Source organism: Sminthopsis crassicaudata, chromosome 4 (genome assembly GCF_048593235.1).
Source record: "Sminthopsis crassicaudata isolate SCR6 chromosome 4, ASM4859323v1, whole genome shotgun sequence".
Classification (NCBI taxonomy): Eukaryota; Metazoa; Chordata; class Mammalia; order Dasyuromorphia; family Dasyuridae; genus Sminthopsis; species Sminthopsis crassicaudata.
Window position 1 is genome coordinate 291,220,334 of NC_133620.1, and position 27,039 is coordinate 291,247,372.

The 27,039-nt window shown below is 46.8% G+C and overlaps 4 protein-coding genes across 10 annotated transcripts; 1 reads left to right on the forward strand and 3 right to left on the reverse strand.

The window, feature by feature from the left end:
- Positions 1-133: 133 nt before the first annotated feature.
- RNF5 (ring finger protein 5) lies at positions 134-4,143 on the reverse strand. Its single transcript, XM_074311350.1, has 6 exons — positions 3,680-4,143; positions 1,382-1,400; positions 1,152-1,264; positions 993-1,047; positions 784-901; positions 134-686 (listed from the first exon to the last, which is right to left on the reverse strand). Exons 1-6 carry the CDS (start codon positions 3,817-3,819, stop codon positions 589-591), a joined length of 543 nt encoding a protein of 180 aa, XP_074167451.1. The 5' UTR covers positions 3,820-4,143; the 3' UTR covers positions 134-588.
- On the forward strand, positions 4,132-15,135 carry AGPAT1 (1-acylglycerol-3-phosphate O-acyltransferase 1). Of its 4 annotated transcripts, none has more exons than XM_074311346.1 (7): positions 4,132-5,282; positions 10,119-10,327; positions 10,625-10,758; positions 11,308-11,483; positions 11,671-11,766; positions 11,971-12,043; positions 13,408-15,135. In XM_074311346.1, the coding sequence occupies exons 2-7, from the start codon at positions 10,128-10,130 to the stop codon at positions 13,590-13,592; spliced, it is 864 nt and encodes a 287-aa protein (XP_074167447.1). In that variant the 5' UTR covers positions 4,132-5,282; positions 10,119-10,127; the 3' UTR covers positions 13,593-15,135. The 4 variants fall into 4 exon arrangements, with proteins under 4 accessions (XP_074167447.1, XP_074167446.1, XP_074167445.1 ...); XM_074311345.1 differs by lacking the exon at positions 4,132-5,282 and adding an exon at positions 5,498-5,645; XM_074311344.1 differs by lacking the exon at positions 4,132-5,282 and adding an exon at positions 6,483-6,784.
- Positions 15,136-15,431: 296 nt separating this feature from the next.
- Positions 15,432-21,335, reverse strand: EGFL8 (EGF like domain multiple 8). Of its 2 annotated transcripts, XM_074311349.1 has the most exons (10): positions 21,292-21,335; positions 21,070-21,124; positions 18,173-18,308; positions 17,897-18,019; positions 17,587-17,699; positions 17,377-17,472; positions 17,116-17,286; positions 16,422-16,501; positions 16,135-16,288; positions 15,432-15,788 (listed from the first exon to the last, which is right to left on the reverse strand). In XM_074311349.1, exons 3-10 carry the CDS (start codon positions 18,271-18,273, stop codon positions 15,739-15,741), a joined length of 888 nt encoding a protein of 295 aa, XP_074167450.1. In that variant the 5' UTR covers positions 18,274-18,308; positions 21,070-21,124; positions 21,292-21,335; the 3' UTR covers positions 15,432-15,738. The 2 variants fall into 2 exon arrangements, with proteins under 2 accessions (XP_074167450.1, XP_074167449.1); XM_074311348.1 differs by lacking the exons at positions 21,070-21,124; positions 21,292-21,335 and adding an exon at positions 18,968-19,043.
- Positions 20,093-24,875, reverse strand: PPT2 (palmitoyl-protein thioesterase 2). 3 transcript variants are annotated; one of them, XM_074311341.1, is made up of 9 exons: positions 24,747-24,875; positions 23,572-23,762; positions 23,138-23,291; positions 22,667-22,762; positions 22,290-22,397; positions 21,543-21,626; positions 21,292-21,376; positions 21,070-21,124; positions 20,093-20,869 (listed from the first exon to the last, which is right to left on the reverse strand). In XM_074311341.1, exons 2-9 carry the CDS (start codon positions 23,752-23,754, stop codon positions 20,726-20,728), a joined length of 909 nt encoding a protein of 302 aa, XP_074167442.1. In that variant the 5' UTR covers positions 23,755-23,762; positions 24,747-24,875; the 3' UTR covers positions 20,093-20,725. The 3 variants fall into 3 exon arrangements, with proteins under 3 accessions (XP_074167442.1, XP_074167440.1, XP_074167441.1); XM_074311339.1 differs by lacking the exon at positions 24,747-24,875 and adding an exon at positions 24,527-24,629; XM_074311340.1 differs by lacking the exon at positions 24,747-24,875 and adding an exon at positions 24,131-24,328.
- Between the last annotated feature and the right edge of the window lie 2,164 nt (positions 24,876-27,039).

Genomic DNA, 27,039 nt, shown 5'->3' on the forward strand with positions numbered 1-27,039 from the left:
TTGTGTGTGTCTCACTTCTTCACTGCCCTAAAAACCTCAAAGGAAAAGTATCAAATAAGAAAGATCTTGAGGGGCAAGGAGCAGGGGAATGGGGTGGAGAGAATGGAGTAGGGTTGGGAAGTTCCCACAGACATATTTTCAATTTTTTTTTTATTGAATTCCTTACAAATTATGGAGTGAGGATGGGGATGAAGGTAGGGAGACAGAACCCATCCTAGGCATAGAGGGGGAAATTAAATTAAATCAAAAATTGGGAGAATAAAGAACACTTCCTCTTCATCCCAAATAAGAGAACTTGGGAAGAAGTAGAGAAGAAAGTAGACAGTCCCCTTACCCATTTCTCACTCCCTCACCCCTCAAGTTGGGAGTAAAGTTGCATCTGAACTTAGCAACTAGAGAGGAAAGGGTTCTCTGGCTCTCCCACTCAGTACTCAGTTGATTCCCTCTCCCTCACTTAAGAGGGATGGGATTGGGGGGGAGGCTGTGTCTGTCCTCAGCCAGCAGAGAGCAGATACCTAAAAAAAAGTTTTGGGGCCCCCCAATACTGATTCTCCTTCTAGTTGGGGGAGGCCCCTAAGACGGGGCAGCTCAGACACTGAGCAGCCAAAAAAAGAAGAATATGGCAAGGAGGAGGAAGAGGGAGTCCTGCCAGCCGGAGCCTGGACGGCCGGGTCCCAGGTCCATACCTATAAGAGAAATCAAAGAGTTGCAGAAAAGAGTCCCTTGCCCCAAGGAATGAGCTAGAAGACTCTCATCCTGAGGAAAAAGGGAGAAGGCTCTTACCTGGGCCCCGGTAGAAAGGCTCATGGGCATTGAAGACAGTTGTGAAAAAACCAAAGGGAAAGGCACCCACACCAAAAGAAAGGTGGAAGCCTCCAGCATCTCCATACGAATGGAATCCCTGTTGAGATGAAAAAATGGTAGATATAAGATAAGTGATGAAAGAGGAATTTTGGGGATACAAAGTCATGATGGGAAAAAACAAGTCTCACCCCTCTGCTTTCAGGGGCAGGCCTCTGGCCCTGTGGACGTGGCGGTGTTTTCAATCTGTTGAAGATAAAGATTACATGAGGAAGCCATCACCTGCTTTTTCTCAAGACTTAAAAAGTTATCCCCAGAGCCTGATTCTACCCTCATATTCTCCTTCTCACCTAGGGTCCTGTTGTTTCTGGCTTCCTCTCCCATACAGTGGGACAACTTTCTCCCGGCTTATTCCAGCCTTACACACAGGGCATTCTTGTCTTTCAGGTCGAGTCTCCAGCCACTGAGGAAAGAAGTGTGGTATACAGTAAATAGGTTGGGTCTCCCACTCCCCAGGCCTCTCCATTTCTCAGCACCCATCTCCCACTTCCCTTTCCTCTCCATCCACGCCACTACTCACCTGGTGGAGACAAGGCCAGCTTGGTGGGAGGAGAGATCAGAGGTCAGAACAGCTGCAGATAGAAGATACACAGAGGTCCCAGGCCCCAACTGCCTCCCAGCCCCATTCCCCTCACCATTCATTAGTATTCCTTCAATCTTTTTCAACCTGTCGTCACATCAAAATGAATTCATATTATCCCAAATGCCCTAAGTCTCCCCTACAAATACAATCCTTTGTGTCACTTCCTTAACACCAACCCTTCACAATCTGAATTATACTTTAATCACTTCATATCAAACTGATCTCTTAAAGTTATATTAAAAAAAAATGCAATAGCCTCAGTTACACTGAATAATCCCTCCTTCAAGATACCTATCTCCTCCCTTGACTTCAGATGCGCCGCATTCCCCTTAGTTTTCCTCCATCTCTAACGATGCCTTGAATCCTTGGCTGACTCCTCTTCTCAACCCTTCAAGGCAAGTTCTTAACCCTCTTCTATCTCCTTTAGTACAATCTCTTACCTCCAGCCATGACAGCTACATAAATGGTTCTGCACCTGGCTATCAGACCAAATTTTCCAGTTCAACAATTTAGTAAATCTAAGTTCATTTATATAGCAGAATGTTTATTATATTCTGAGTCAATGGAATCAAGTTTGAATCTGTGCTGGCCTGTTTTCTGTTTAACCCTGGGCAAGACATTTGACTTAGCTGAATCTGTTTCCTTATTAAGAAAATGAGACTAAACTAAATGATTTCCAAGGTTCCTTTCAGGTGTAAATCCTAAGATTCTATCATTCCCTCCAAACCTGTTCTCCCTTTTGACTTCATTATTTCTGCCAATGGCAATAAACATCATTCTTACAGACTCCCATATTCAAAACCAGTATTACTTTTTACACTTTCCCCTTTTTTAACTTCTTACATCCAATCAGTTGGCCAGTCCTATTAACTTTCACCTCTACCTTTCTTTCATCAATGTTCTTTCTACTACCACCATCAGTAAAGATTTCCCTCCCAAATACTTTCATTTCTTCTCAGACTACTGCCAGGCCAATTTTCTTTAAATACTGGTCAAGTCACTTTGATCACAATTCCCTAAAACCTCTGCGTGGAATTCACGCATCTCTGCAGCTGGAAACAACTTACCTTTCCAATTTAATTTCATAGTATTCCCCCCTGTGTACTCTACTTTCCAAATTAGATTACTAGCTATCACAACTCCAGGTAGCTGACCTCCTCCGAGTCCAACTCTGAGAAGGACTGCTTTTTTTAAAACCCAACACCGCTCCTCCCTTTCTGACACCCTCCAGCCATAACACATTCACATTTGACCTCTCACGCACTTTTCATACACTATTTTGTCCATCCATCCATGTTATTTATACTCGTGGTACACCCCCCTGGAGGCTCCATGAAGTCAGGTACCACACCTGATCTAAACTTTTGTATCTGTTGCTCAGCACACTGGGCAGTTAATAACTATTTATTTAAGTACTATAAGTTGGACGTGCATCCTGGGTGCACAGGGGAGTCACCTTTTCTACCCCCCGCCAGCATGTGTGTGTCTATGTCCCCTGGCGGTCCCCAGCACAGACACGGGATCCCAAGCTCTCATCAGGAGCACAAGTCCGTGTACGGTGTTTATCCAAAGCTGCCATTGGAACAAGTACCTGTGAGTGTTCCAAGAACCTGGGCAACGTGTGCGTGTGGGCGCCTCCTAAGGCTGCCAGACATACAGGCAGGATTGCAGTTAATAGGGTCCATCTCTTCAAATGTCTCACATAGACATCTCTCTCACACACGTCACCCACCAGCGTGAGGAGGGGGCGTGTGCATGTGTTCAAGGGATTCTTACCACTCTTACACACGGAGAGGTGGGGGTGTCTTGGGGAGAACACCCGGGGGACCTCTCACCAGTCGGTCTCCCCGAGCTCTCCCACCAGCACCGGGGACGCGGCCGTGGATGTGCTGCAGGCTTATGCCATTAACTAGAGGCGGGTTAAGCAGAGGTCTGTCCCTTAGGGCTCTCTGGGAATATGCATGAGCGTGCATATGTCCCAGAGTGTCTGTTATTAGGGAGGGGAGCTCAGGATAGTGTGTCCCAGAACTCCCTCTAGGAGAGCGAGCGAGAGAGGAGAGACACAGAGAGGAGAGAGACAGAGAGAGCCAGAGCCAGAGCCGGGGCGGGGGGGAGGGAGCGGGGCAGTGGGAGGGAGGCATATTCCAAGGCCCTCACTACTTTACTAGTAAAGGTCCATGTCCCGGGTTCTCATTGGTGTGGTGGGAGGAGTGGGGGGTGTCCCGGGGCTCTCACCAGTACAGGTGGCCGCACATACTGACCACCGCCTCCCGCGCTGTCTCCAGACAGATGTTACACTCGAAGGCCGCACCTGCCCCTCCCCGGTCTCGGTTTGGCCCTTCGGAGCCCCCGTCCTCCTTTCTGGCCGCTGCCATGGCCCCTCAACAGTTGCCCGCGCAACACAGGTCTTCCCCCACTAAACACATATACAAACCCAGAAGGTCCAAAAAGCCCACCCCCCTGCTCTTGCCCATTGGTCATCCGTCAAGGTCTTCGAGCCTCCATTGGTGATCCTGCCCACCAGTCACATCGCGTTCGGAAAGAAAGGATTGGTCGCCAGTCTGGGGAGGGAGAGGCACACATTGCCCCGCCCTTAAAGAGTGATTATTGGACGAAGCAGTCGACAGTCAAGATGCTTGCGTCATAGGATAAGCCGTAAAATGTTCCGGCGGACCCTATTGTCCGCTGCAAAGAAGAGTCTACTATATCAGCAGCACCACTCGTCCCCCACTGCTATGTGTCGTCTCCATCGGCTCCAGGACCCAGATTCTAGCTATTAATGATCCAGCCAATTCCCGCCCCCGTCCTTCCTCCAGTTCATTCACAATCCAGAGATCCTATTGGACTGTGAGCGCGTAAATTCCGAAGCAGACGGTTGGCTAGGAAAGGGTCGCAAACACGCAGTGAGAGACAGAGCGGGCCTATCCGGAGGAGGTTTTCCTTCCTTGGACCCACCCTTTCCTCTCCGTCTTTCCCGTTGCTATAACGACTGGGTTGCAATTGGTCTCGGTTTGGCCACCACCCCGGCCTTAAATTCCTTCTCCGTTCGCCACTTCCAGCAAACCCTCAAATTTGATTGGCTACCTGTAGACCTCGCAGATTAGCCGGGATTGGAAGCAAAAAAAAAAAATCATGCTAGTCACCGGGTTCAAAATGGCTTCAGCCGTTTCGGTGACGTAAGAAACCGAATCTGAGTACGTCCGGCGCCTTTTACAATGATGTTGCCCGAGAATGGCAATTGGCCCCATCTCCTTGACGTCACAGATCCTCCATCGCTTGCTTTATAAAACTCTTCCGCCCCACCCCCATCCCTAAGAGCGCCCACGCACTCCATCCCCCTTAATCTTGGCCTACGCACGGAGCGGAACTCTCCAGATTCCTTTCTTCGATGACGCACAGAGCAGAAACGATTTTAAATCTAATTCAGCTCGAGTGGTGCAGTGGAGAAAGAGTGCTGAGTTTGTAGTTAGAGTCCCGGGGGTCAGAGTCTGACTCGGCCTGATTCTTTGGGTGGCCTCCGCCACTGGCCTTCCGCCAGATCCTCATGTTTTCGGCGTCTTTGCACAGTGCAGCTGGACGGTCTCGTTTCCATCATGCTTCGGATGATCTCCGGGGTCCTTCCCAGTTCTGATACTCTAATGTTTCTGCCATGATCTGCAGAGCTAGAATTAGGACCGCCCCTTCCTCCCTGTGACACACCAAGCAGAACTGGGGTCTTCTTCCAGGGCAGGTGCCCCTGCTCTACCCGCTACCGCTCAGCGTGGCTCAAGTGCTTGGTGTAGGCAGCCAGGCCTAGGCAGTGAGTCTCCCTCCTGTGGGGCCCAGGCACAGCGACCTGGTAATAACCCGCCCTTTCACACACCCCTCCACCCGCCCCCGCCGGCCGCTCCCGCCCTGGCTGAGAGGCCGTGGGGAGACCCAGGTTAGCTGTGGGAGGAACGAGGAGAGGAGAGGAGAAGCCGTCTCCTTAGCATCAGTTTCTTTGGGCCTCTGTAAAAGGAGGACAGGTGGTCTCCAAGGTCTCCAGCTCCGACATTCTGTGTTCCATGGTTCTATGGGAGGGAGGAGACAAAGCAGACAGGGGCCCTCAGAGAGAAACCAAGTGGGGCAAGAGCCCAGAAGAACCCCAACATCTGGGGGAGTGGAGAGGAAAGGGAAAGCGAGAGGGCGGTCCCGAATTGATGGAGTTGGTTAGCTGAAGGTAGGGCTTTTATTGGAGAGAGAGAAAACAGGGCCTGGCCCAGCGAGGAAGAGAAGGGAAGAGGTGATGATGGAGTGTGTGGTGTTTTGTTTGGAACGAGATAGAGAGGGGAGAGAAAGGAACGAAGCCAGTAGTATCAAGGAGGGTCCGAGAAGTGAGGGGAGCAGCCTTAGAAACTGGGGGAGCGAGCTCGAGGGCTGAGTGTGCCCCATCTCACCCGCCCCCTCCCAGGAAGAGTGGACAGCCAAGCCCTGATTCAGGGTGGGAAAAATAGGCAATTCCATCTCTGAGGTGGGGGAGAGAGGCCCCAGAGGGCAGGTGCAGGGAGGGAGCCGGGGGGTTGGGGGCAGGAAGATCAGAAAGAGGGCAAGATGAAAAGGGGGGAGGGGCTGGTGTCCTGAGAGCGGTGAAGATACCGCGAGGACAGAGAGAAGAGGACAGCCACCGGCCGGCGGAAAGATTAGGAGAGACAAGAAAGATAAGGATGGGAGAGGCTGAGATAGAGGAAAAGCAGCTGGAGAAAAAGGATGGTGAGAAGGAGATGCAGAGGAACGGAAGGAGGAGGAAAGCTGTTCTAACGGAGAGAGAGGAGAAGGCTGAGAACGGAGGAGGGATAAATGAGCAGGGAAAGATCGGGACCAGAGACAGGGGAAAAGGGGTTATGAAAGAGACAGCTGGAGGGAATAGCCAGAACCCTCAGCAGGAGGAGCTAGCGGAAAAAAGAAGAGGCAGGGAGGGCCAAAAGCTGGAGGGAGGGAATGCTTGGGTCCCTGTCCAGGCTATTGGCAAGATAGCCCGCCTGTCACCGCCCCCCACTTCCTGGCCAGCCCCGGAAACAGGCAGGCGTTGGGGGGGGGGGACAGCAGCAGCATCGGCAGCCCCAGCCCTCCGAGGGAGAGACAGCAGTAAGGGAGGGAGGGAGAGAGCCGGGGGAACACCCTCCCTCCCACCATTCTCACCACTATGGGTCCGGCCCCCCACTCCCACAGCCCCTCCACCAGCCGGGGCTAGGATACCCCTAAACCCTGAGGGCCCCTTGGCACCGACTCCCCATCAGAGACAGAGACACAGCCGCCACCACCGCTGCCGCAGCCTGGCTGGGGAGGGGGCCAGCCCCCTAGGCCCCCTACCCCACTGAGGTGGGGGAGGGATGGAACTGGGGAGGGGGATGAGAGATGGGTCGGGGGAGGAGGGAGCTGGGAGGTCATGGAGGTGGAGAATGGGGTCTGGGGAAAGAGTGCAAGGCAGACTTGGGAGAGGAGTGGCTGAGAAAGATGGAGAGGATCCAGACAGAAAAGAAAAGGGATGGAGGAGGGCCTGGTGAGTGGAGGGTTGGCCTGATTATGGGATAGTGACGGGGTGGGAAGGAAGTGTGCTTGGTGAGGGGACTGTGGAATTCCCTGCACCCCTCCCCCCAGTTGCTCTTTCGGTCCCTTGTATCCCTTGGAAGGAGTGTAGATTATAAACTACATTCCTGACTCCTCCTCCAAGAGAATATTGGTTGCCAGGATCATACCAGGACACCCCTCTGTTTCCATGCACAGAACCTAAGGTCTCTACGTTCCTATGTGCATGTTAGGCCCTTTCTGACACACGTGTCTTGTTTCCTTTTCTCCACCCAGTGTGCATGCTTCAGATAGTGGCTGTGTAGCTAAATGTGCTCCCATATGATCCATGGTTGTGGCAGATGTGCTCATATTAGCTAGATGTTATATCCATCCCCCGTTAGGAAGGATGGCTAAAATGCTTTTGTTTTCTAAGTTCATACTTGTCCAATCACCTAGTGTAATATGACCTGTCCCTTGTGTCATATCCTTTTGGAGCATATTTAAATATCTTACACAAATATATATTCAAATTCAAATATATTCCTACCTTCTCAGATCTTTCCATTACATATTAGTTGTATGTTTATATTCATATGCTCTGCCCATGACTTTCACTACCCAGGTAGTTATCTTCACATAGTTTTTATATATACATGCATATGTATATATGCACATACACCCACACACATTGTGCCCGTGGCATGTTTTGTTGCATTTCACAAGTTGTAGCTGTGATTATTGCCCTATTGAACAATCAGGTGTCTGAGTCCATGATTCAATTTATTTTTTAACATACATCTTTATGTTGTATTAACCTCTTTTGCTGCATTTAGTTTCTAAGGAAGTTCTAGCATTGCTTGAGCACGTATATCTTATGTTATATATCTTATGTTATATAGCATTTCTGGTCATATGATAACATCCATTTCACCATTTCTTTCCTGTACTGTTTTGTAAACAATATGTTTATGTAACACAACTGGCAATCTTATATGGTTGGATATCCTTTGGATATTCTTAGATATGTGTTCCTGAAGAAATTGTGCACATAGCCCATGTGGACTTCACACACACAAAACCCATCTCATGTTCATGGGCCCTTGCATGTATTTGACTTGACCCACATTTCTGCATGACATGTTATCTATACTACTGCTATAATTTATCAGTGTGTACTTATATGGATGTGTATGAGTATGTCACTCTCATCTGTCCACGTTTTTATTAATGTTGAACATTCATTCCACTGCTTTCATCATTTGCATGTTTAATGAGTTAGCATGTTATTTTCACCCCAGACATTTTATTAGTATCTTTGTTTCTGTACTGCATTGAATGTTATCTCCATATGACTTACATTTGTTATATTCATTCCTCCATTATGTTACCACCATTCTGCCTCTTCACATTATTGAATTTCCCCCTGTGCACTTTCCCATTCCCTCTTCAGTAGTTATGAAATCCTCATGATTTCTGTGTCCTTTATGAAAGCATGTTATACTTTTGGCATGTTGTGCATGTACTTAGAATACATCGTATTTCATGTTAGTGTCTATAGTCCTACAGTATTAAATACCTGGTGTTTTTGTTATCAACAGCGTGAGCATGTCTTCATTCTTGAATTCTTCACCTGGTACATATATGTATGTGTGTGTGTGTGTGGGTGTGTGTTCAGAGGATTGTTACACATGGAGGTTGATTTCTGTCATCACCATTTCTTCATTCCCAAGGCCTCCTTATTCTCTGTCTGGTTACCCCTTCCCCCCCATGAGGACCTTTATCCTCTCCATTTGTGCTCACCCGTTAAGTATCTATTATGTGTTTCCTACTGCAATTCTTGACTCAATTAAGCTAATATATATTGTGTGCTTAATGTCATCATCCTCAGGAAAGAGAAAGAGGCATAGGTGATGTACTATGAGTGTCTTTGTTTGTCCCTGTTCAGTTATGTCTTCTCTGCCAGGCCACTTGAAAATGTGTATGTGTTTGTCACATGTTTCTTCCTTGTGATGTTATCACACTTGGCCAATGGGATTGAGCTCTTTTACCTTTGACACTCAAGTCAGCCACTGCCTTCCCTTAATGGGGGGAGGAGAAGGAAGATGAATTGTGTCCACTTCTGAGGGAGACGTCACTGTCTTCTTTTTCCTCATGTCATATTGTCTTCTTTTTCTCCTGAGCCACTTCTTCCTCCTGAGGCAGGTAGTGTGATCTTCGACACATACGCACCCCACCTCTTCTTTCACAGTACTATGGATTCTTTACAGTTCTGTGGGATTCTTAACTCATCACCTAAGTAATCCTCATCATGTTTCCTCTAATACCTGGAGAGGTTGTATATTGGGTGGGGGACAGAGGAAAAGAGGAACATAGCTCTCTGTTCCTGGTTCAATCTGTGTCTGTCTTTTGTCCTCAGATTTTTCTATGTATTTTTAGAGGGGAACTAGGGGAAAAGTTTGGGTGAAATTGGGATTCTCTGGGTGTGTTTAGCTCTCTCTGCCTCTGAGAGAGACAAGATGGCTGTGTAGTCACGAAGATTTGGATTCACATTCTGCCTCCAATACATACCCTGGATAAACTATGAATTGTATTGAAAGTGCTGATCTAGATTGGTTAAGGGGATTTCCTCACTTGGGAGTACTTACATTAAAGAAATCATAGATCTAGTCCCTATCCCTATATATCTATATTTGTCTTTTTCCATATATATGTCCAAGTGTATTTATATATATGCATGTGTCTATCAGGCTGTTAATAGGTATGACTATCTTGCTTTCAATTCTGATGTGTGTTTTGTGTATGTCTTTTTTTTTTTTTTTAATACCTCTATGTGTATACATTTATGTGTTTTTGTTTATATATCTTGGAACCAGGAAGGATTTCTCAGTTCTTATGTCCCTACTATCTTTCTGAAGTGGATTGACTGGGTGGGAATTTGGGAATGGAAGGCCCTTGTCTCTACCATGACTTTACCCCTCATCCCTCCACCCCCCTTCAATCTGACCCCCTAAGTTCTTACTCTCCCACCTGTACTTTTGTCTTATTGTCTCTCTGCTCCGGTCCCTGTTGGCCACTCCCCCCAACATCTCCCTTCTAGTACTCCAGGCCCACTATCTATCTCCTCCCTCCCCACTGCTCCTTACAGGTGGCCAGCATGGAGCTGTGGCCAGGGCCATGGACAATGCTGCTGCTCTTTCTGTTGCTACTTTTGCTGCTGGTGCCTGTGCTCTGGGGTTACAGCACCAGTGCCAAGTACTTCTGCAAAATGGCCTTCTACAACGGCTGGATCCTTTTCCTGGCAGTGCTGGCCATCCCTGTGTGTGCTCTTCGAGGACGAAACGTGGAGAACATGAAGTGAGAGAGAAACCCAAGGAATGGGGAATGAAAACAGGGTGGGGGAAATGGATTACTAGAGGTACCAGGCACAAGGGATTACAGAGTGGGGAAGATATAGAAGGACCCAGGGGAGAAAGATCATACACATAAGGCAAAAAAGAAACAGAAAAAGAGAAGGGAAAATTGAGATGGAGAAAAAGATAGATGCAAGAAGATGAGGGTGGGGTTAAAGGAATACTAGGGAAATAAGTAGAAGAACTATGTGATCCTTTCTGCCAAACACTCAACTGTGGTATCCTGGGTCTATCCCCATAGGATCCTTCGACTAATGCTGCTGCACATCAAGTACCTGTATGGGATCCGGCTGGAGGTTCGAGGGGCCCATCACTTCCCCCCCTCCCAGCCCTATGTTGTTGTCTCCAACCACCAAAGCTCCCTTGACCTACTAGGTAAGACAGTCCTCTCTCATAACCATAGGAAAATTTCTCCCCGAGTACCCTCTTCTCCCTCTAGGTTTTAAAACTCTCATCTCCAAGGAGCCTTCTACCCTAGAGATATTCATTACCCCACACCCCAGATACATTGGTTCCCAATGGGAAATGTTCTTAGAGCCTCTCACCTTAGAAAGTATTGCTCCCCCTTTCCCTACTGTTTTCTCCTTGAGAATTTCCTCCCCATCTATATTAGGAACTTCTCTTCCCTCTTCTTCCTTCCAAACCTTAAGGTCTCTCCTGCCTTCCTCCTTCTACCCCTCTCCACCTGGTGTCTGATCTCCCTTTAAAGAACTTTCCCTGGGAGGTAAATCTCCCTCCAAATTACTTCTCTCCCCTCTAAAATAGTCTTGACACCCTTTGGGTGTCACTTTCCTGTCATTCCATTACTCTTCCTCTCAAGTAAAAGCACTTTCCCTTACTGTCCCACAACCTATTTTCTGCTCTTTACACTGAGAGTGAATATCATACTCACTGGCTCCTATCACTACTATTTCCCTGCCTTAGGAATGATGGAAGTGCTCCCAGGTCGTTGTGTACCCATCGCCAAGCGGGAACTGCTATGGGCTGGGCCAGCAGGGCTAGCGTGCTGGTTGGCTGGAGTCATCTTCATTGACCGGAAACGGACTGGGGATGCAATCAGTGTCATGGCTGAAGCTGCGCAAACTCTGCTCAGCCAGAACGTGAGTTACCCAAAAGAGGGGGAAAAAAATTCATTGGGAAAAGGGGATTAAACGGCCACACAGAAGCACCTCTAATATCCCGGAGTTACATCTGCTCTTTGACACTAACTTCTCCATTCTATATTACACTGGCTGTATCTCTGGCTTGTTCTGTCTCTTCTTATCTCTGATCCAGTTTCTTCCCTAGGTCCGAGTTTGGGTTTTTCCTGAGGGTACCAGGAACCACAATGGCTCTATGCTTCCCTTCAAACGTGGCGCCTTCCACCTTGCTGTTCAGGCCCAGGTCAGAATTCAGTTTCCCCATTTGACCACTGACAGACTCCCTTTCTCCTGCAACTTTCCAGCCAACTCCAAACCCCTTTACTCTCTGTGGGCTAATGAACAAGGGGAAGAAACTCATCAGGAGATGATCAGATAAAGGGACTATCAGGGGAGGAGGGCTGAAGAAGAAGGCTGTCCTCTGATTTTACCCTTACCCTTCCTGCAGGTCCCTATTATCCCCATTGTCATGTCCTCCTATAAAGACTTCTACTGCAAGAAAGAACGGCGCTTCACCTCAGGTGAGAAGACCTAAGTGTTGATCATGAAGATTTGGAAGGGAGAGGGTAGAGTGGCCAGTGGGATTGTGGGAGGGAGGGTGAAATATGAGTCTTCGAGAAGCCAGGAAATCATTTAGTCATAGAAACAGAACATCAGAGCTGGATTATTTAGTCAAGTCACTGGAAATCAGACTCAACAAATATAGAATATCTACTATGTATGTAAATCATTATGCCAAATGCTGTGGTGGACATAAAGATGTCCTTCAAAGAATTTATAATCTAGTAGGAAACCAGGGCTTACATATATGAGAAAATAGCTAATAGATATAAGATAGTCAGAAAGGTGTTGATGTTTACAGAATGCAGAAAGTATGGATCACTTTGGGCTAGAGTGGATCAGGAAAGGTTTCAGAGATTGAGCTGGGTCTTGAAAGGAAAAGTACTTGAATAAGAGAGTGGAAATCTGGGTTCTAATAATGGCCCTGCACTAACTTACTTGCATGACCTTAACAGTCATCTAGAAGGTCATGGTTTCTTTTTTCCTTTTTTGAAGAAATTTTTGAACCATTCTGAATGTTTTCTTTCTCTTGGGGCACGCATCATACCTTTGCTCCTCCCTTCTCCACTTTCTTCTGCTTCTATTTCTCTATGAGATTCTTCACCAACCCCTTTAGATGGCCCTAGTCAGGTAAACACACCTATTTGTAGAGGTGTATCTTTCTGGTGAAGAATCATTTATCTCAGTTTGTAGAGGAGGAAATAGCTCCAGAATAACAGTGACAGTAGCATTTTATGAAGTTTCAGTTGCTTTCTTCAACCTTGTAGGTAATGAATTATTATTATCTTCATTCAGCAGATTAGGAAACTGCTGTACAGAGGTAAATTGCCCAAACTTATAGCTGGTAAAACTAGAGTCCCATGTTCTCCTTACTAAACCACAATGCTTCTGAAACACACTTCCATATTTGTAACTGGAGGCACCTTTGTGGTTATTAGATGAATTGATAACTGGTATAATACCGATTCCATCTAGTAGAAAGAATAATTGGACTAAACTGTCAGGAACTGGTTCTAGTGCCAGTGTTCCCACTAACTTAAGTCACTTTCTTTCCCTCTTCATTTCTTCTTGGGATTGGACTTGATTTTCTAAATGGTCCCTTCCAGCTTTGATATTCAGGGGTTCTTTGAATGAGTTAGATATTAGAGGTAGAGAGGAGAAAATAGGAGGGGCCTAGGGGCAGAAAGGAGAAATTTAATGTCTGCAGGCAAAAATGTGTAAGCTTGCTAGTGAGGCTTGTGCAAAGGCTTTTTATTTAGAATATAAAGGGGGATGAAAATTGAAGACCGACCTGGAATGATAGCTTGTGTTTCCCCATCCCCAGGAACATGTCAGGTACGGGTGCTTCCCCCTGTAGCCACAGAAGGGCTGACCCCAGACAACGTGCCGGACCTCGCTGACAGAATCCGTCACACCATGCTCACAGTTTTTCGGGAGATCTCTACTGATGGCCGGGGAGGGGGTGACTATCTAAAGAAACCTGGTGGGGCTGGTGAGGCTGGCCCCTGAGCCTTTCTCCTACCGCTCCTCCACATTCCTTCCCCAAGCCTAATGGTCCTTGGACTGGGCCTGACTCCCTCTTCACTTCCCCCATCCCATTTCTCCTTTATGGTACAGCCAAGCCTCTCCTCCCATAATTCTCTACTCCGAATCTTCAGCTTCCGAAGTGGACATGGACAAAGCGCTTTTCTTCCACCCCTTTTCCTCTTTCTTCCCAATCCCTTTATGGATTTTCCCGACTACACACTCCCTCTCATCTTGTTTGTGGAACATTCTGCTCCCCTCTCTGTTTCCTGAGTGGTATGTTCCATTAGGCATGGACCATTCCCACCCCATAGTGGAAGAATCCTCTTCTCCCCACCCATGATTTGTGTACTCATCCGCCTCTATGGAAGTGCTCTGTTCTTTCTCTTCTACCCCCCTTCCCAACTCTCTGGATGCAAATGGACTTATCCAACTAGGGGGGGGGGGGGCGCAGACACTCGAGAAAGACCCAGCCAAGAGCTCCTCTTTGCACCCCTTACCCCAATGAATTTTTGTGGATTCCTCTTTCCCAAGGACTTGTACCTTCCCCTTTTCCTTGGTACAGTCCATTTTACCGGCGTTACTCAATTTCCAGTGACAAAAAATTCCTTCTTCTTTCCCTTCTCCTCTTCCTTTTCCTCCTCCTCCTCCCTTTCGACTTGTGGGTGGTACACTCCAGAGATAGTACACTCTTAAAAATTCCCCTGGAGAAGCAGAAGACCAGCCCAACCCAGTCCTTTTCCAACACAGTCCTTAGGCCTTAGGCTGTACCTTTAGGCCCAGACCTTTGGGAAGGGTGGAGTTACAGGTGCTGCATTAATTTCTTACTCTAGGAGGAATGGTAGGAAGAGCTGAAAGTTGGTTAGAGGGAGCTGAAGTAGGTTTTAATTTATTTTTCTTTCCTTTGCTGCTGAGGAGCTGCCCTTCCCCCACCTCCCATCGTCCAGATTGGCAGCCAAAAGCTCTCAGTGTTAAAAGTCCAAAGGGAAAGGGGCGAGGCTGATTATAAAAAGGGGTAGAGGAGAATCCCAGCCAAATCTAGGCTTCTTTGCCTAGAAGCCAGTCCCAGCCTAGAAGAGGATCCCAGCCTTAAGTAGCACATCCCCATTTGGGTGGGAGAGGAAAAGAGAAGCCCCATTCTTTTGGGGGGAAACTCAGTCCTGCTGATGCCCTTTCCCCAATCTGATGAGCATTAATGAGAGGGTGGGTGGGGAAAGGACCATTTGATGGTCCTATTCTTTCCCCCATCCCAGGCCAGTATGATCTGGGGAGGTAAGGGGACTCCCAGACATTTCTCCCAACCGGTTCTGCTTTTCCTCCCAAGGCCTCCGTATTCCAGTAATCTCCCCTATCACGGGTACCAGGACTGCCCTTTCCTCCTCTCCAAACACTCTCCTCTCCTACCTCAGGAGGGTGGGACTGGAGGGGATGAAAGAGGCAGTCCAAGGGTTTGCTTGACTTCAATGGTTTTTATTATCTGGATTAATAGTGAGATATGGAGAATAAAGGGAGATGGAAGGACTCTTAATTGTGTGTTGTATCTTGTTGGGGAAAAGATTTCCGTGGTCCAAACCCATCTTAAGCTAAAGGGGGCAGGGCTGCAGTAGACAAATATTCTTGCCTTTCCCTTAGGCAGCTTTTTTTTTTTTTTTAATTTTTAATTTTATGCTGCAGTAACATTACAATTTGTGATAATACATTCAGCTACCCTCAACTACTAGACACAGGTTACATATGAGTTTTTGACATAAAAAATCTTCAATAGATATTTTTGTACAAATGATCCTTTTTCTTTTTTTCCAACAATATCCTTAGGAAATTAGCTTTGTAGTTTGTTTTTTTTTAATTATTGTAGTAAATTTATTTTTAATATATATTGCTTTATGAATTATTGGGAGAGAAAAATCAGAGCACAAGGGGAAAACCATGGGAGAGAGAAAAAAGAAGTGAACATAGCACGTGTTGATTTACATTCAATCTCCTTAGTTCTGTTTCTGCATGCAGATGGCATTTTCTGTCCAGATTTGCAGCTGTTTTAATTCCTTTAGCAATAATTTCACTATAGATTCCCTGGGCAGAGAAGGTGGAGGGCAGGCATTGAAAACAAGAGTGTTGATGTCCAAAAGGGCTTTTATCTGCCATGGTTGAGACCTGGACCCAGGCTGTTGTCCTCACAAGAACCTATTAAGAGACATACATGGGGGGAGGGGGAGAAGGATATGTGGAGAGACTTTTAGAGCTGATTTGGGCCTCAGTGTTGGGAAGGTGAGAGCAGGAATAACATCACTCCTTCCTCCAAGAATTTGTCCATTACCTTATGGAGGAGAAGATAGAGGCAAAATCCAAGAGAGCAGTTGCTAACAGGTAAGAATGCAGGAAAAGTTGAGACTTCAACTGTTGATCGAAGGGGGGCATAAAGAACTGGTATGATTATGTATGGGGATAAGGTTAAGTGTATACAGGTATGTTCAGGGAGCACATAAGTTTACTGGTTAATAAAAAGAAGATAATGGAACAGCGGACTCACAGGCACCCAGTTTCTCCTCCAAAAGCAGCACTTGATCGCTAAGGGAGTCTATGCGGTCTCCTCTCCCCCACAGTTCAGCCACCTGCTCAGGCCGGATCGCTTCAGGAGATACTGGCAGCACAGCTCGAACCCAGGCACTCACCTGCCTAGCCCACTGCAGGGGCAGGAAGATGCCAAAGGTGCTGCTGAAACGCCTTTGCCCATTGGAGGGCTCCTTTGACTGCCCTATAGCCTTGTTGCCTCTGAATTTACCTGCTAGTAGTTTGACCCTACTCCCAGAGTCTCACCTGTTCCAAGACCTCCAGCCGCCCACGTAATTCTCTAACCTCCAGCCTCAGGGAATGCTTTTCTTTCTTCACCTCCCGAACTGGAGAATACAGTTCAGCAAACTTTAAGAGCACTATACCAAATGACACTGCTTTCTTAAAAGAACTCAGTCAAAGTGGGGTGTAGGTAAGACATGCACAAATAATTAAGATAAAGGAGAGCAAGAACTGCAAAAGGGAAAATGTTGTAGAGGGACTTGGAGCCAGGGGAAAAATCTGAATTCAGATGTTACATCTGACATTAGACATGAGCCTATTCATCTGTAAAATGAGATGGAGCTAGATGAACCTCAGCTCCTTTCCAGCTCTAAATCTATGATCATATAAAATGCTATGAGAAATCTGAAAAGATTTCCCTTTCTGAAGGGACATAAAATCATAGATTTTTGAGCTAGAAGGGACCTCAGAAATCATACAGTCCAATGGAAGGGAGTTGTACACCTGAAGTTGGGAGTTGAAAAAAGGGATAATTTTGAGAAGATTGAAATGAGAATGTGAGATGAGAAGGTAGAAAGAGAATGGACTTAAAATTGTATGAAACAAGGCTTCCAAGGTTGGAGCTAGATTGAGTGTCAGGACTCTTTAGTTAGGGACATGTAGGTCCTTCACATGATCATTAATAAGGGAGCAATGTTGTGAAGAGAGTTCCACTTACCTGTCAAACTAAGGATACTGGGACTGGGAAGTGGTTCAGAGGGGACCTCCTGGCAAGTCCTTCCATTGGTCCCTAAAACTAGACCTTTTGGACAGCTGCAGGTGAAGCTGCCCAGGGTGTTGGAACAGCTATGAGAGCAAAGAATGATGCCAGTGCTGCATTCATCTACATCTAAAAGAGAGAAATAAGCCCTCAGGTGTCATGGTTTAGATTACTCACAGCAGGTAGTTAAAGAACAGAAATGAGTAGCCTAATACTCACCCATGTGGCAATGCTTCCCTCCCCAGCCAGGGGTGCATTCACACTGGTCAGGCTGAATGCAGATCCCTCCATTCTGACAGGGCTTAGGACAAATGGCTGGGGATGGAAGAAGAGGATGGAGTCAGGATAGGGAATGAGCTCCCTCCTTCCATCTTCTTGGCAGGCTCTCACAACCCTACCACCATTCATCTTCCCCTCCTTCCTACACACCTTCTTCACAGGTCAGTGCCCCTGGGTGCTTCTTCTTCCAACCCTGACAACATATGGCATGAAACTGCTGCACTTCCTTCTGAACCTCCCTCCATGCCACGCGATATGTGGTCCTAGAAGGAGCAAATGACTTAAGATCCTGGAACATGGTTCCCTATGGCCATTCTGGATCTCATCCCAACTTAAGCTCTCCTCAGTAATTCAATCTGTAGTCTAATCCCCAGTTCCTAAACACAAATACTCAACTTCCACCCTTCCCTGCAACTCACAACTCTTCCTAGACTGGGGCATTCAAGAACCTACAACTCACCTGTAAGTGCTGCAGATACGCTGACCGGCACACAGTGTCAAATAAGGTTTGTATATTGGCTGGCTGTAGGATTCATTGTACCTTAGAGGAACCACCAAGGTCTGCCTGGAGCAAACTCCTTTGCTGCACCCAAGTGGAGGGGGAAGAGAGGATGGAGATTCAGAACGGACATGCCCTTAGAGAGCCCCCTTCTCTGAAGGAGACCTCAGTGTTACTTAAGGATGTTCCATCAAGGTGCTCCAACTCCCACCCCCACTAGGGAAACAACATCCTTACCTGTATGAAAGGTCCCCATTCGCCCTCTGCCCCCCAAAAAAGAGCAGGACTGAGAACCCCATTAGCAGACAGCACAGCAAAACCCGGACCCCAGACCCCATGATCACTTGTATATGAGGCGTCCCACGTTGCTATCCTGAAAGGAGTAAGGAGTTAATGAATGAAGGAGTGTTCTCACTTATTCTTGTCTGTTCTGAGCCTCTCAAAACCCTAGAAGGAATCCCTCATTCATGTACCTTTCAAGAAGTTGAATGTGAAGTGACTATGGCCTCTCACTCATTACCTGTAGCAATCTTCACCTTTCCTTACAGTTGTCATATACTACTCCTCTAATACTTGTCAACATATCCTAAACACCTTGCATATGCCCTTAATACTATTCCTTCACTTTTTACAGTGTTGCTACCCAGACACAGAAGAGACACACATACATATACCTCTTATTTAATATACTACCCTATAGACTTTTGTCTTCCCTTATACCTTGTCCATTATTTCCATGTTTCTCATCCCCCAGACACTCTTCTTCTGATATAATGCTCTGATCTTTCTACAGACACGTATCTTAAATAGTGCCTTGCACAAAATAGCATGTGTTTGTGGAACCGAATTACATTTTACAAATACCCCAAACATACATCCTTACACCTACACCTTTTACACATGCTTCTTCCATACCAAAATCTTGCATGATATCAACATCCTCCTAAATCATTCTCATCCCTCAACTTGATCAGAACATCTTTTCCTTTTCTTCCCCTCCCCACCCCACCCCACCCCCTTCTTACCCCATACCTATTTCCACCTGGGCTTTCTCTCTCTCCCTCAGTCCACTGGGAATTGCTGCAGACAAAAGTCTCAGGCAGAATCAAGTAGGAAAGCTAAGAGAGAAGGGGCTGGGCTAGATATAGGGCCTCCCATCTCTACTCTCTCTTCCCCGCCTCCACCTTATTCCCTTTGCTACAAGATCCTGTGAATGTTAGCACCAGCCCAGGAAATTTAAGGTCAAGTTTTCACATACTTTCCACTCAACTCTAATAAACCTTTGCAAAGGAGCTTTCTTCAACCTGCATCTCCCCATCCTTTATAATTCCTAAGGCCCCAGAAGCCTTCTTTCCTGGCATTTCAGCAGGGTCCAGTGGTCCCAAGTCCCCATTTCCCAACAGTGAGACTAAGATCTATTAGGAGGTCAGGAGAGAGTATAAGGGTTAAAGAGGGTGGAAAATTTATAAATGGAGCTGACAAGAGGAAGATGGGAATATAAAAATGAATAAATGTGGTCCAGTATATGGGAAACAGGGGAAAGGTAGTTTGAGAGAGAATATGCCCTCCCCCTCCAAAAACATGTAAATGGGGTAAGCTAGGGCCCCAGGAGGAAATGTTTCTAGCTCCCTCTGGCATTTGTGAGGGGCATAGAAGCTGTGAGTCAGTCTGCCCCCTACTTCAGAGAAGACAGGGCCCCCTTGTCTAGATCAACATTCCTTGCTGGAGGAAAAGGAGGCTTATTGTCTAGTACCAACTCACCCACACCCACCCCAACCTCATAAAGGTCATAAAAGGGCCCAAATGATGCCTCTTTTAACTCCCACTCTACAGCTTCCATATCGTGAAGAGGGGAAGATGGGGAGTGGAAGGGGGATGTTGGAGAAAGACATTCCACCTAGTAAGCCTCAGCCTACTAAGTGCTCTTTGGACTCAGGCCTCTGGTGCCTGTGGCTCTGTCCTCCAATGCTAGGGCTAGAACAGGAAGTGGACTGTCCTCAAGAGAAACAAACCTGCGGAGAATCAAGAGCCCAAACAGAATGGGCATTGAGAGGACAGATGCCTCCACTCTGGTATCCAAGCACCCCACCATTAAGTTCTGTCTCCACCCTTTCTAAGGATAGAGGTACTGACCCCCATAACTAGAGAATAAGACAGTTTATGTTGAACAAATGGAATTTTATTTCCACAAATACAGAGAAAACATCCCCTTTACACAGGAGTAGGATCCTCAGAGAAACAGCTTCTACGGGAGATCCCAAAGACAGAGGGTAGGGACTACCCCAAGCCTGAGACAGGCTTATAAGCCATAGATACCCCAATACTGATAATTCAAAAATGATTTGTCCCTAGAATCACCCCACTGGAGAACCCTCAGATCTCCCACTCCAAAATGTCCTCCTGGGGGCTGAGGGAAGGAGGAAAGAAAGGGAATACATAAGGAAGAGAAACTAGAAATATCCTGAGTCACTTAGAGGGAACTCCCGCTATGAAAGAAAGTACTGGGATCTCCCTTCACATCCCCAAAGTACAGGGACAGCAGCAGCCAAAAGATTAAAATCCAATTTTCTACCATCCTCCCAGAATGAGAGGATATGGGGATGAAAAAGGGAAGAAGGTCAGATAGCTGGAAGGCTGTCGATCTAGGAGGCCCCTTTTAATCAAAGCGGCAGCTTGGTGGAAGTCAAACAGCCAGGAGATAATAGAATAGCCAGGGCTCATTGCTGGATCTTCAAAGAGACAGACTTGGCATCCCCAGGTTTAGAGTTCTTGGGCTATCCAAGAACACTTTCAAGAAAGCCAAGGTTCGATGCAGGCTTCATAGAGTGAACGATTCGAGTGCCAAGCAGTGTGGGGAATCCCAGGTGTAGGACACCTCACAATGGACCCTCGGGCAGAGAGGGTCTTCAACCCAAATGAATCCAGGAGATAAACCTTGGACAGAGGACAAAGAGAGATAGAGATACAGGGGAAAAAAGAAAAAACAAAAGAACAAAACAAAACACAGGGAGATGTGTGAAGGGAAAGATATTTCAGTCTTAGAACTGAATTTCCTTCCAGATTGTGGGGAAATTTAGAGTCAGGGTTTCTCTCAGAAGACAATTAGGGGAATAGGAGTTATAAGTAATTCTTACCTGCTGCTCTTCCATCTCCAATACTGTTTCATTTGCATCATAGAAGCCAAAAAAACTGAAAAGATTTTGGAGTGGAAAGAATAAAAGCTGGTGAATTTTCTTCCCTAAGTGACACATGTTCCTCTTACTTCTGCTGTACCAGACAGCTTCTTCTCCCTCAATTAGCCTTTACTCCCCAGACCCCACGGTCTATCATAACCCCTTTTTTCCATTGTCTCCAACCTGGACTGCCAAGGAGTTATTACACCATCATCAGGTCCCCCAATCAGAACCACACGCTTCACACGTAGAAAGTTCTTCCGCCATACTGCCCAGGAAAGAAAAAATGAGAAGTTAGGTTTAGATAAAGGAATCAAGGAGAGACAGGGGCGGGGGCGGGGGGTGAAGCCCTAAAAGGAGGAGAGAACTATAAAAGGGGTGGGGATGCAAGCTAGGGAGAGGGAAGGAGGAGGAGAACTGTCAGGGTATCTTACCAGTGGCATTCGGGTGATCTCTTTCTCCATTGATAAGAGCCAGAAAGCTGCTAGCATTGAGGTACAAGTCTGGGTGGTGGGGATCTGGAGACAGAGAAAGTGGGTGTATGTATTACAAATAAGTTTTGTGGTTTTGTGTGATGAGAAATCTGATAGAAATCTGGATTTGAATTCAAGAATATCTGAGTTCAAATTCTGACTTAATACATATTAGCTGAATAAACTAATCAAGTCACTTAACTTCTCAGTTCTCTGGGCAATTCTGACTATAAGATACAGAGAAGATAAGAGAGAAAACTATGAAATAGATATTCATATCTATATACATAATATATTAATGTATACAAATTCTATACCATATAAATATATATAAATATTTTATACAATATATAATAAAATATATTAATGTATACAAATATTCTATACAATGAACAACTATTCACAAATGTATATATATGATATATATTTCATGTCTATATTAAAGAGAAATATCACCAGGTTGACCACAACCTAATGAATTTTTCAGCCACACTAACTCTTTAAAAACATCTAAATCACAGAGGGGTTTCCATTTGAATTGGTGAAAAGTGGTACCCACATTTAGGAAATTACAGATCTTTAAAGAATTTAAGATATATACAGACACATAAAAGAAACAAACAGAAAAATAGAGTGAAAAACAAAGAGCTGCACCCTCCCACTGCCAGCCACTAACCCATTTTTTTAAGTTCTCTTTCCTCCTCTCACCATGCCAGTAGTTACAGATGGAGAATTCCTGGCCCCACGGGCTATAGCAGATTCGGTATAGGTTAGACCTCATGGAGGTGGGGAACAACCATTTCAGGTAGTCTGTGTCTGGGAAGGGAAAGCCACAGCCAGGTGGAATTGAGGCACTTATCCTTTCCATATTCTTCAGAGAGCTAAGAAAAGGGGAACTCTGATTATGCCCTCCCGAGGCCCAGCTCCTCTGAGACCCAGAGAAAGGAGCTCCTGCTCCTTCAAGGACTTGGAAAATCCAGCCCAGATTCGCATCCTCTCCAGTTTCTGTTCTCCTGGGAAATCCAGAAGCTGTCCCCACTCTTCCCTTCCCCTCAGAGATGAAGGTATCCACAGTATCTACTCACCTCCATACTGCCCCATCTGTGGAGATGAGAGGGAGATAAAGGTATCCACATTGTGCTCATCCATAACAGAGAGTAGGGCCCGGCAGATGAGGCCTCCTATAGCATGGTGGGGGAAGGGAGGAAGCAGTCATCTCATTGACCCAAAGAGAGGAAAGGATGTGGGAAGTTGGGGAGTAAAGTACGAAAGCCGAGCTGGGTGTTATTGTCGCCAGATACATACAAAGACAAAATAATAGAAGTTGAATATATTAGTGGGTATAGGGGTACAGAGGAGAAGTTACAAATGATTCATCGGAAAGTCTATAGTCAGTAAGAAGGGGGCTGGAATAGTCAAAATGGGATGAAACGCCAGGGCCACTCTCTGGCATCAGAGATCAGCAGCAGAGTTCAAAGGTCAGAGATGGGAGAGGAAGTGAAGGAGGAAAGGTCACGAGGAGGTCAGGGTGAGCAATATGGTACAAAAATTCCTACCCTGGGAATAACAGAGGAGATGCACTCCGTGGGGAGACTGTTCCATGATCGGGGTCACAGCTTTCTGGAACCCTTGTACCTGTTCCCATAGTGGTCGAAGACTTTCTCCGCCATCAAAGAGATCCAACACTGTCACCAGTGTCCCTGGATGTGTCTGGAGTGAAATGGACTAAATCAGGACCTTTATAAGCCAGTGTGAGACAGCCCTCCACATTCCCATTGGCGCACTTCTCAGGTGAGAATTCCTCTCATCCCAAGATCAGGGCCCAAGTGCCCTTTTCCCCCTGTCTTTCTCTACATCAGCATCAACTCCCGTGGAGGCCCCAAAAGGAGGCCCCAGTGAGTTTGAAAGGAAGCCAGGTACTGTTCCCTTGTACCCAGCATTCCCTTGCTTCCTCCCTTCCCCTTCTTTCCCCCTCCACCCATACACACACCTGGTTGATGTACTGCAGCAGGTGCCTAAAGGTGGCAGAGCTGTCAAAGAGGCCATGCACTATGATGACAGGCTTGTAGGGAACTTTGGGGGCTTCCGGAGCCGTGAGCTCAGTGAGAGGCAGCAAGGGCAATATGAGCACGACCCCCAGCGTGGGGAACCGGGGCCTCCAGGACTCCGGCATGCTCCAGTCTGGGAAGAAGGACAAGATATGATAGGAGATAAAGAGACCATCCTTCTGCTTCGAGGACCCCAGCTTCTAGAATCCCATCTTCCTCCCCTAACTGTACCCACAGCTCCAGATCTAGTGCACCCCTTGTATTTGCAACCTATGTCCTGTGAACTACAGCAACTTTTCTCCAAGGCCCCACTCAATTCTGGGCTCCTTCATCATCTCCCTCCAGAGAGGCCCCCACCAAGGAGGCCCTGGGCACCCACTTCCCACCAACCCTTTTCCCATTCTGCAGTCTCAGCAGCCTGGCTCCCCAGGGATATATGCAAGGGTGGCGCGTGCCCCCACGCTCTCCGATCAGCGCTCTGCCCGCTCCCCCCACCCTTGCCTGGATCCGTGAGCTTCGTTTCTCCCCTTGTGTACTTCCCCCCTATTCCAGAGTCCCGGGGGGAGGGAGAAAGAGGGGGGAAGAGGTGGGGGATGGGCGGGAGGCGGGGAGTGCGCCCCAGCGTAGAAAAGGTTGGGGTGGGAGTTCGGGGCTGAACGACAATCTTGCGTCACGTCCGGGGCTTTCCCTGGCAACCCTGGAGGCGTTCGTGGCAACCTAGTGGCAGATCGGGTGGGGGAAAAAGAGACCCGGGCAGACTGGAATGTTCCATTTGTTAAAAAAAAGTAGAGGGGGGAGAAGAGAAGGGTTAGTTAGAGCGACCCATTTGCGTAAGGAAAATGGAATCTCGGAGAAAGAAGTTTGGAATCCCGGGAGAACGAAAATAGTCCCCCTTGCCGTTCCAGATAAGGAGCCCCAGAGCCTGGCCTCCTTCACTTATTTCCCATGATCCATCCATCTCCCTTCCCGGCCGGTATCTGCCGCAAATGTCACTCTGCCTGACCTTCCTCTGGAGGGCCGGAGAGAAGTAAAGGCGGATTGGTGGGAAGGACTCTGAGCCCCGAGCCAATCCTCCTCTCCCCCAGCCCCGACCCCCCCGCCGGGGCTAGTTCCTTACGCTGCTGCGGGCTCGAGTGCTTGTCAGGCTGAGGTCTCCCGGCGCTCTGAGAGTCCTCGAGGCCCTCGGGCGGAGTGCGGATACTTGTATAACCAGCCTCTCCAGCCCGGTGAGGCCCCAAAATGACTCGCTGACTCACCTCCGTCCCCGGGAGGTCCTTCCCTGCCCTTCATCTCCGCTGCCTCCAACTCTGGCCCTGCTGAACCACCCAGTCCGCCGGGGGGGCGGGGGGGGGGGAGCAAGCGCTTTATTCGGCTTCTTTTTTCTTTTGACTGAAGCGTTTTATGACAAGTGACCCATATATGTTGAACACGGTAAAAATAGGTTACGCTTTGCTTTTTACCAGCCTGCCCGTGCGCTTCTTCTCCTTGTATAGAAAGCAGGTTCATCGCTGCTTTTTCCCGTACGCCTTTTGGGAAGGGGGAAAGCGTCCAGGAAAACATTTTGGTGTTGCCGGTGTCGGTCCCACTGCAGAATATGCTCCCCAAATAAAACTCATTCCTCCGCGCTGAGCAAAGGGGGAAGGCTGTTTGAAGACACAGGCGGTGGGACGGGTGGATCTGGGAGAGAAACATTTAACATGGTCACAGAACGGCGTTGGGGCCAGTGAAACATGGGAACAAAGAGAGAAACTGACAGACCGAAAGGGACCGAGCCCTCTAAGCACCTCTCAGCCCTCTCCATAAACATCCCCAGCCGTCCTCCCCATCTAGTCTGCCAGCCAGGAAACAAATACACTGAAAGGTACACGTTGTGCAAATTGGAGAAAACCTTTGCAAGTTTCAGCCTCCTAGAGATCCTTAAAGACATCGAATTGAATCCTGAGCAGTGGAATTGACCCACCACAGTGGGCAGAAGTGGAGATTGGGAAGGGGAAGGGATTAGACTCAGAAAAAGTTTACATGTAACCTGGGTTCAAGTCTACTTAATAATCTTATTGGTACACAGGATACTGATTGAACACTGAAGCAAGGACGAAAGTGAGGAGGCAAAGTTAGGTAAGACCTTGTGAATAGAGAAGCTTTCTGCCTGCTTTTGGATGAATGGAAATATATGATTCCAGATTCTCTTCTGGGAGAAGTATGAGAGAAAGAGAATGGATTTTGAAAGACAGGAACGTAGGGGAAAGCCACAAATCCTTAATTTCTAGATTGCCTCCTTACAGACTTGGGGAGGTTCCCCTTGGGTAAGAACAGGTACCCTCTTGGCTGAGTTAGGATTTCTCATCTCCCAGTTAGAAAGCTTATTCACTCTGGGGATTGTCTGTAAAACTTTTCAGGTTTCTGTTTGTGATCTTCTTAGATAAATGGGCCTTTCAGGATTCACTCATTGTCATATTTGGGGTTTTGTGTATGTGCATGAGTGTGTGCGTGTGGTGTGTGCATGTGTGCATGTGTGTGGTGTGTGCGCACACGCGCGTGTGTGTGTGTGTGTGTGTGTGTGTGTGTGTGTGTGTGTAAAAGCTAGTATTTGGTGGGAACCAGTAAAGCTTTAGGATCTAAGCCTGGAGTACGCCTTCCCCTTTAAGGGATAGCAACCAGAGAAGCTGCTTGAACCTAAAAATAATTTCCTCTAGAAATATTTAAGATATGAGCAAATAGATATAATTCTTGTATGGTACCTTCTTTCTGAAGAAAAAAAAATAGCCAACCTAGTGGCCCCACTTCACTTCTCCCATCCAGACAAGAATCAAGTCTCTCTTGTAGAGAGGTAAGCTAGATTCCAGTTATCCTTACCTCCTAGAAAGCAACATTTAGACAATTCAGGCAGACACGTATGACCTATCTATCCAATAACAAAAATATATATTTTTAAGTCTATGAAGTTCTTAAGAATTCTGATAAATATAATAATGATTCCAGAGACCAATGATGAATAATACTACATGTATCCTGACAGAGAGGTGATAGATTCAAGATACAGAATGAAATATATATATTTGGAGATGGAGACTTTTGACTATGCATATTCAATACAACCATTTCCTTTTTCTTTTCTTTTTTTCAGTCTAAGTCACAGGAAAAAGTTTTGATCATGAAAAAAAATGAAATTTAGAAAAAAAGAGTCCTCATGCAGAAGGTAGCAATCAGGTTTAGTCTTAAAGGAAACAGGGATTCCAAGAAGCTGTGATGAGAAAGGGATGAATTCTAAGAAGACAGACTATAGAAGACAGAGTGTCATCACTGAGGAATATCAAATAGACCAATTTGACTAAATTCTAAAGTGCATGGAGATGAGTAATGTATATAATTATATATGTATATAATGTATATAAGAGTTAAATTGGAATCAA

What these genes read in the sequence shown, in the direction of transcription:
- EGFL8 (XM_074311349.1), bottom strand. Translation starts at nt 18,273, where the DNA reads ATGGGGTCTGGGGTCCGGGTTTTGCTGTGCTGTCTGCTAATGGGGTTC. An exon ending in AATGGGGACCTTTCATACAG is followed by an intron (nt 18,020 to 18,172) that starts GTAAGGATGTTG and finishes ACTTGGGTGCAG; the next exon opens with CAAAGGAGTTTGCTCCAGGC. An exon ending in CGTATCTGCAGCACTTACAG is followed by an intron (nt 17,700 to 17,896) that starts GTGAGTTGTAGG and finishes TGCTCCTTCTAG; the next exon opens with GACCACATATCGCGTGGCAT.
- AGPAT1 (XM_074311342.1), top strand. Translation starts at nt 9,125, where the DNA reads ATGTCATATTGTCTTCTTTTTCTCCTGAGCCACTTCTTCCTCCTGAGG. An exon ending in CGAAACGTGGAGAACATGAA is followed by an intron (nt 10,328 to 10,624) that starts GTGAGAGAGAAA and finishes CTATCCCCATAG; the next exon opens with GATCCTTCGACTAATGCTGC. An exon ending in AAACTCTGCTCAGCCAGAAC is followed by an intron (nt 11,484 to 11,670) that starts GTGAGTTACCCA and finishes TTTCTTCCCTAG; the next exon opens with GTCCGAGTTTGGGTTTTTCC.
- RNF5 (XM_074311350.1), bottom strand. Translation starts at nt 3,819, where the DNA reads ATGGCAGCGGCCAGAAAGGAGGACGGGGGCTCCGAAGGGCCAAACCGA. An exon ending in CAGAAACAACAGGACCCTAG is followed by an intron (nt 1,048 to 1,151) that starts GTGAGAAGGAGA and finishes TATCTTCAACAG; the next exon opens with ATTGAAAACACCGCCACGTC. An exon ending in CTGCCCCTGAAAGCAGAGGG is followed by an intron (nt 902 to 992) that starts GTGAGACTTGTT and finishes TCATCTCAACAG; the next exon opens with GGATTCCATTCGTATGGAGA.
- PPT2 (XM_074311339.1), bottom strand. Translation starts at nt 24,587, where the DNA reads ATGGATGGATCATGGGAAATAAGTGAAGGAGGCCAGGCTCTGGGGCTC. An exon ending in ACAGATGGGGCAGTATGGAG is followed by an intron (nt 22,398 to 22,666) that starts GTGAGTAGATAC and finishes TTCCCTTCCCAG; the next exon opens with ACACAGACTACCTGAAATGG. An exon ending in TGGAGATGGAAGAGCAGCAG is followed by an intron (nt 20,870 to 21,069) that starts GTAAGAATTACT and finishes CCTCTGTCCAAG; the next exon opens with GTTTATCTCCTGGATTCATT.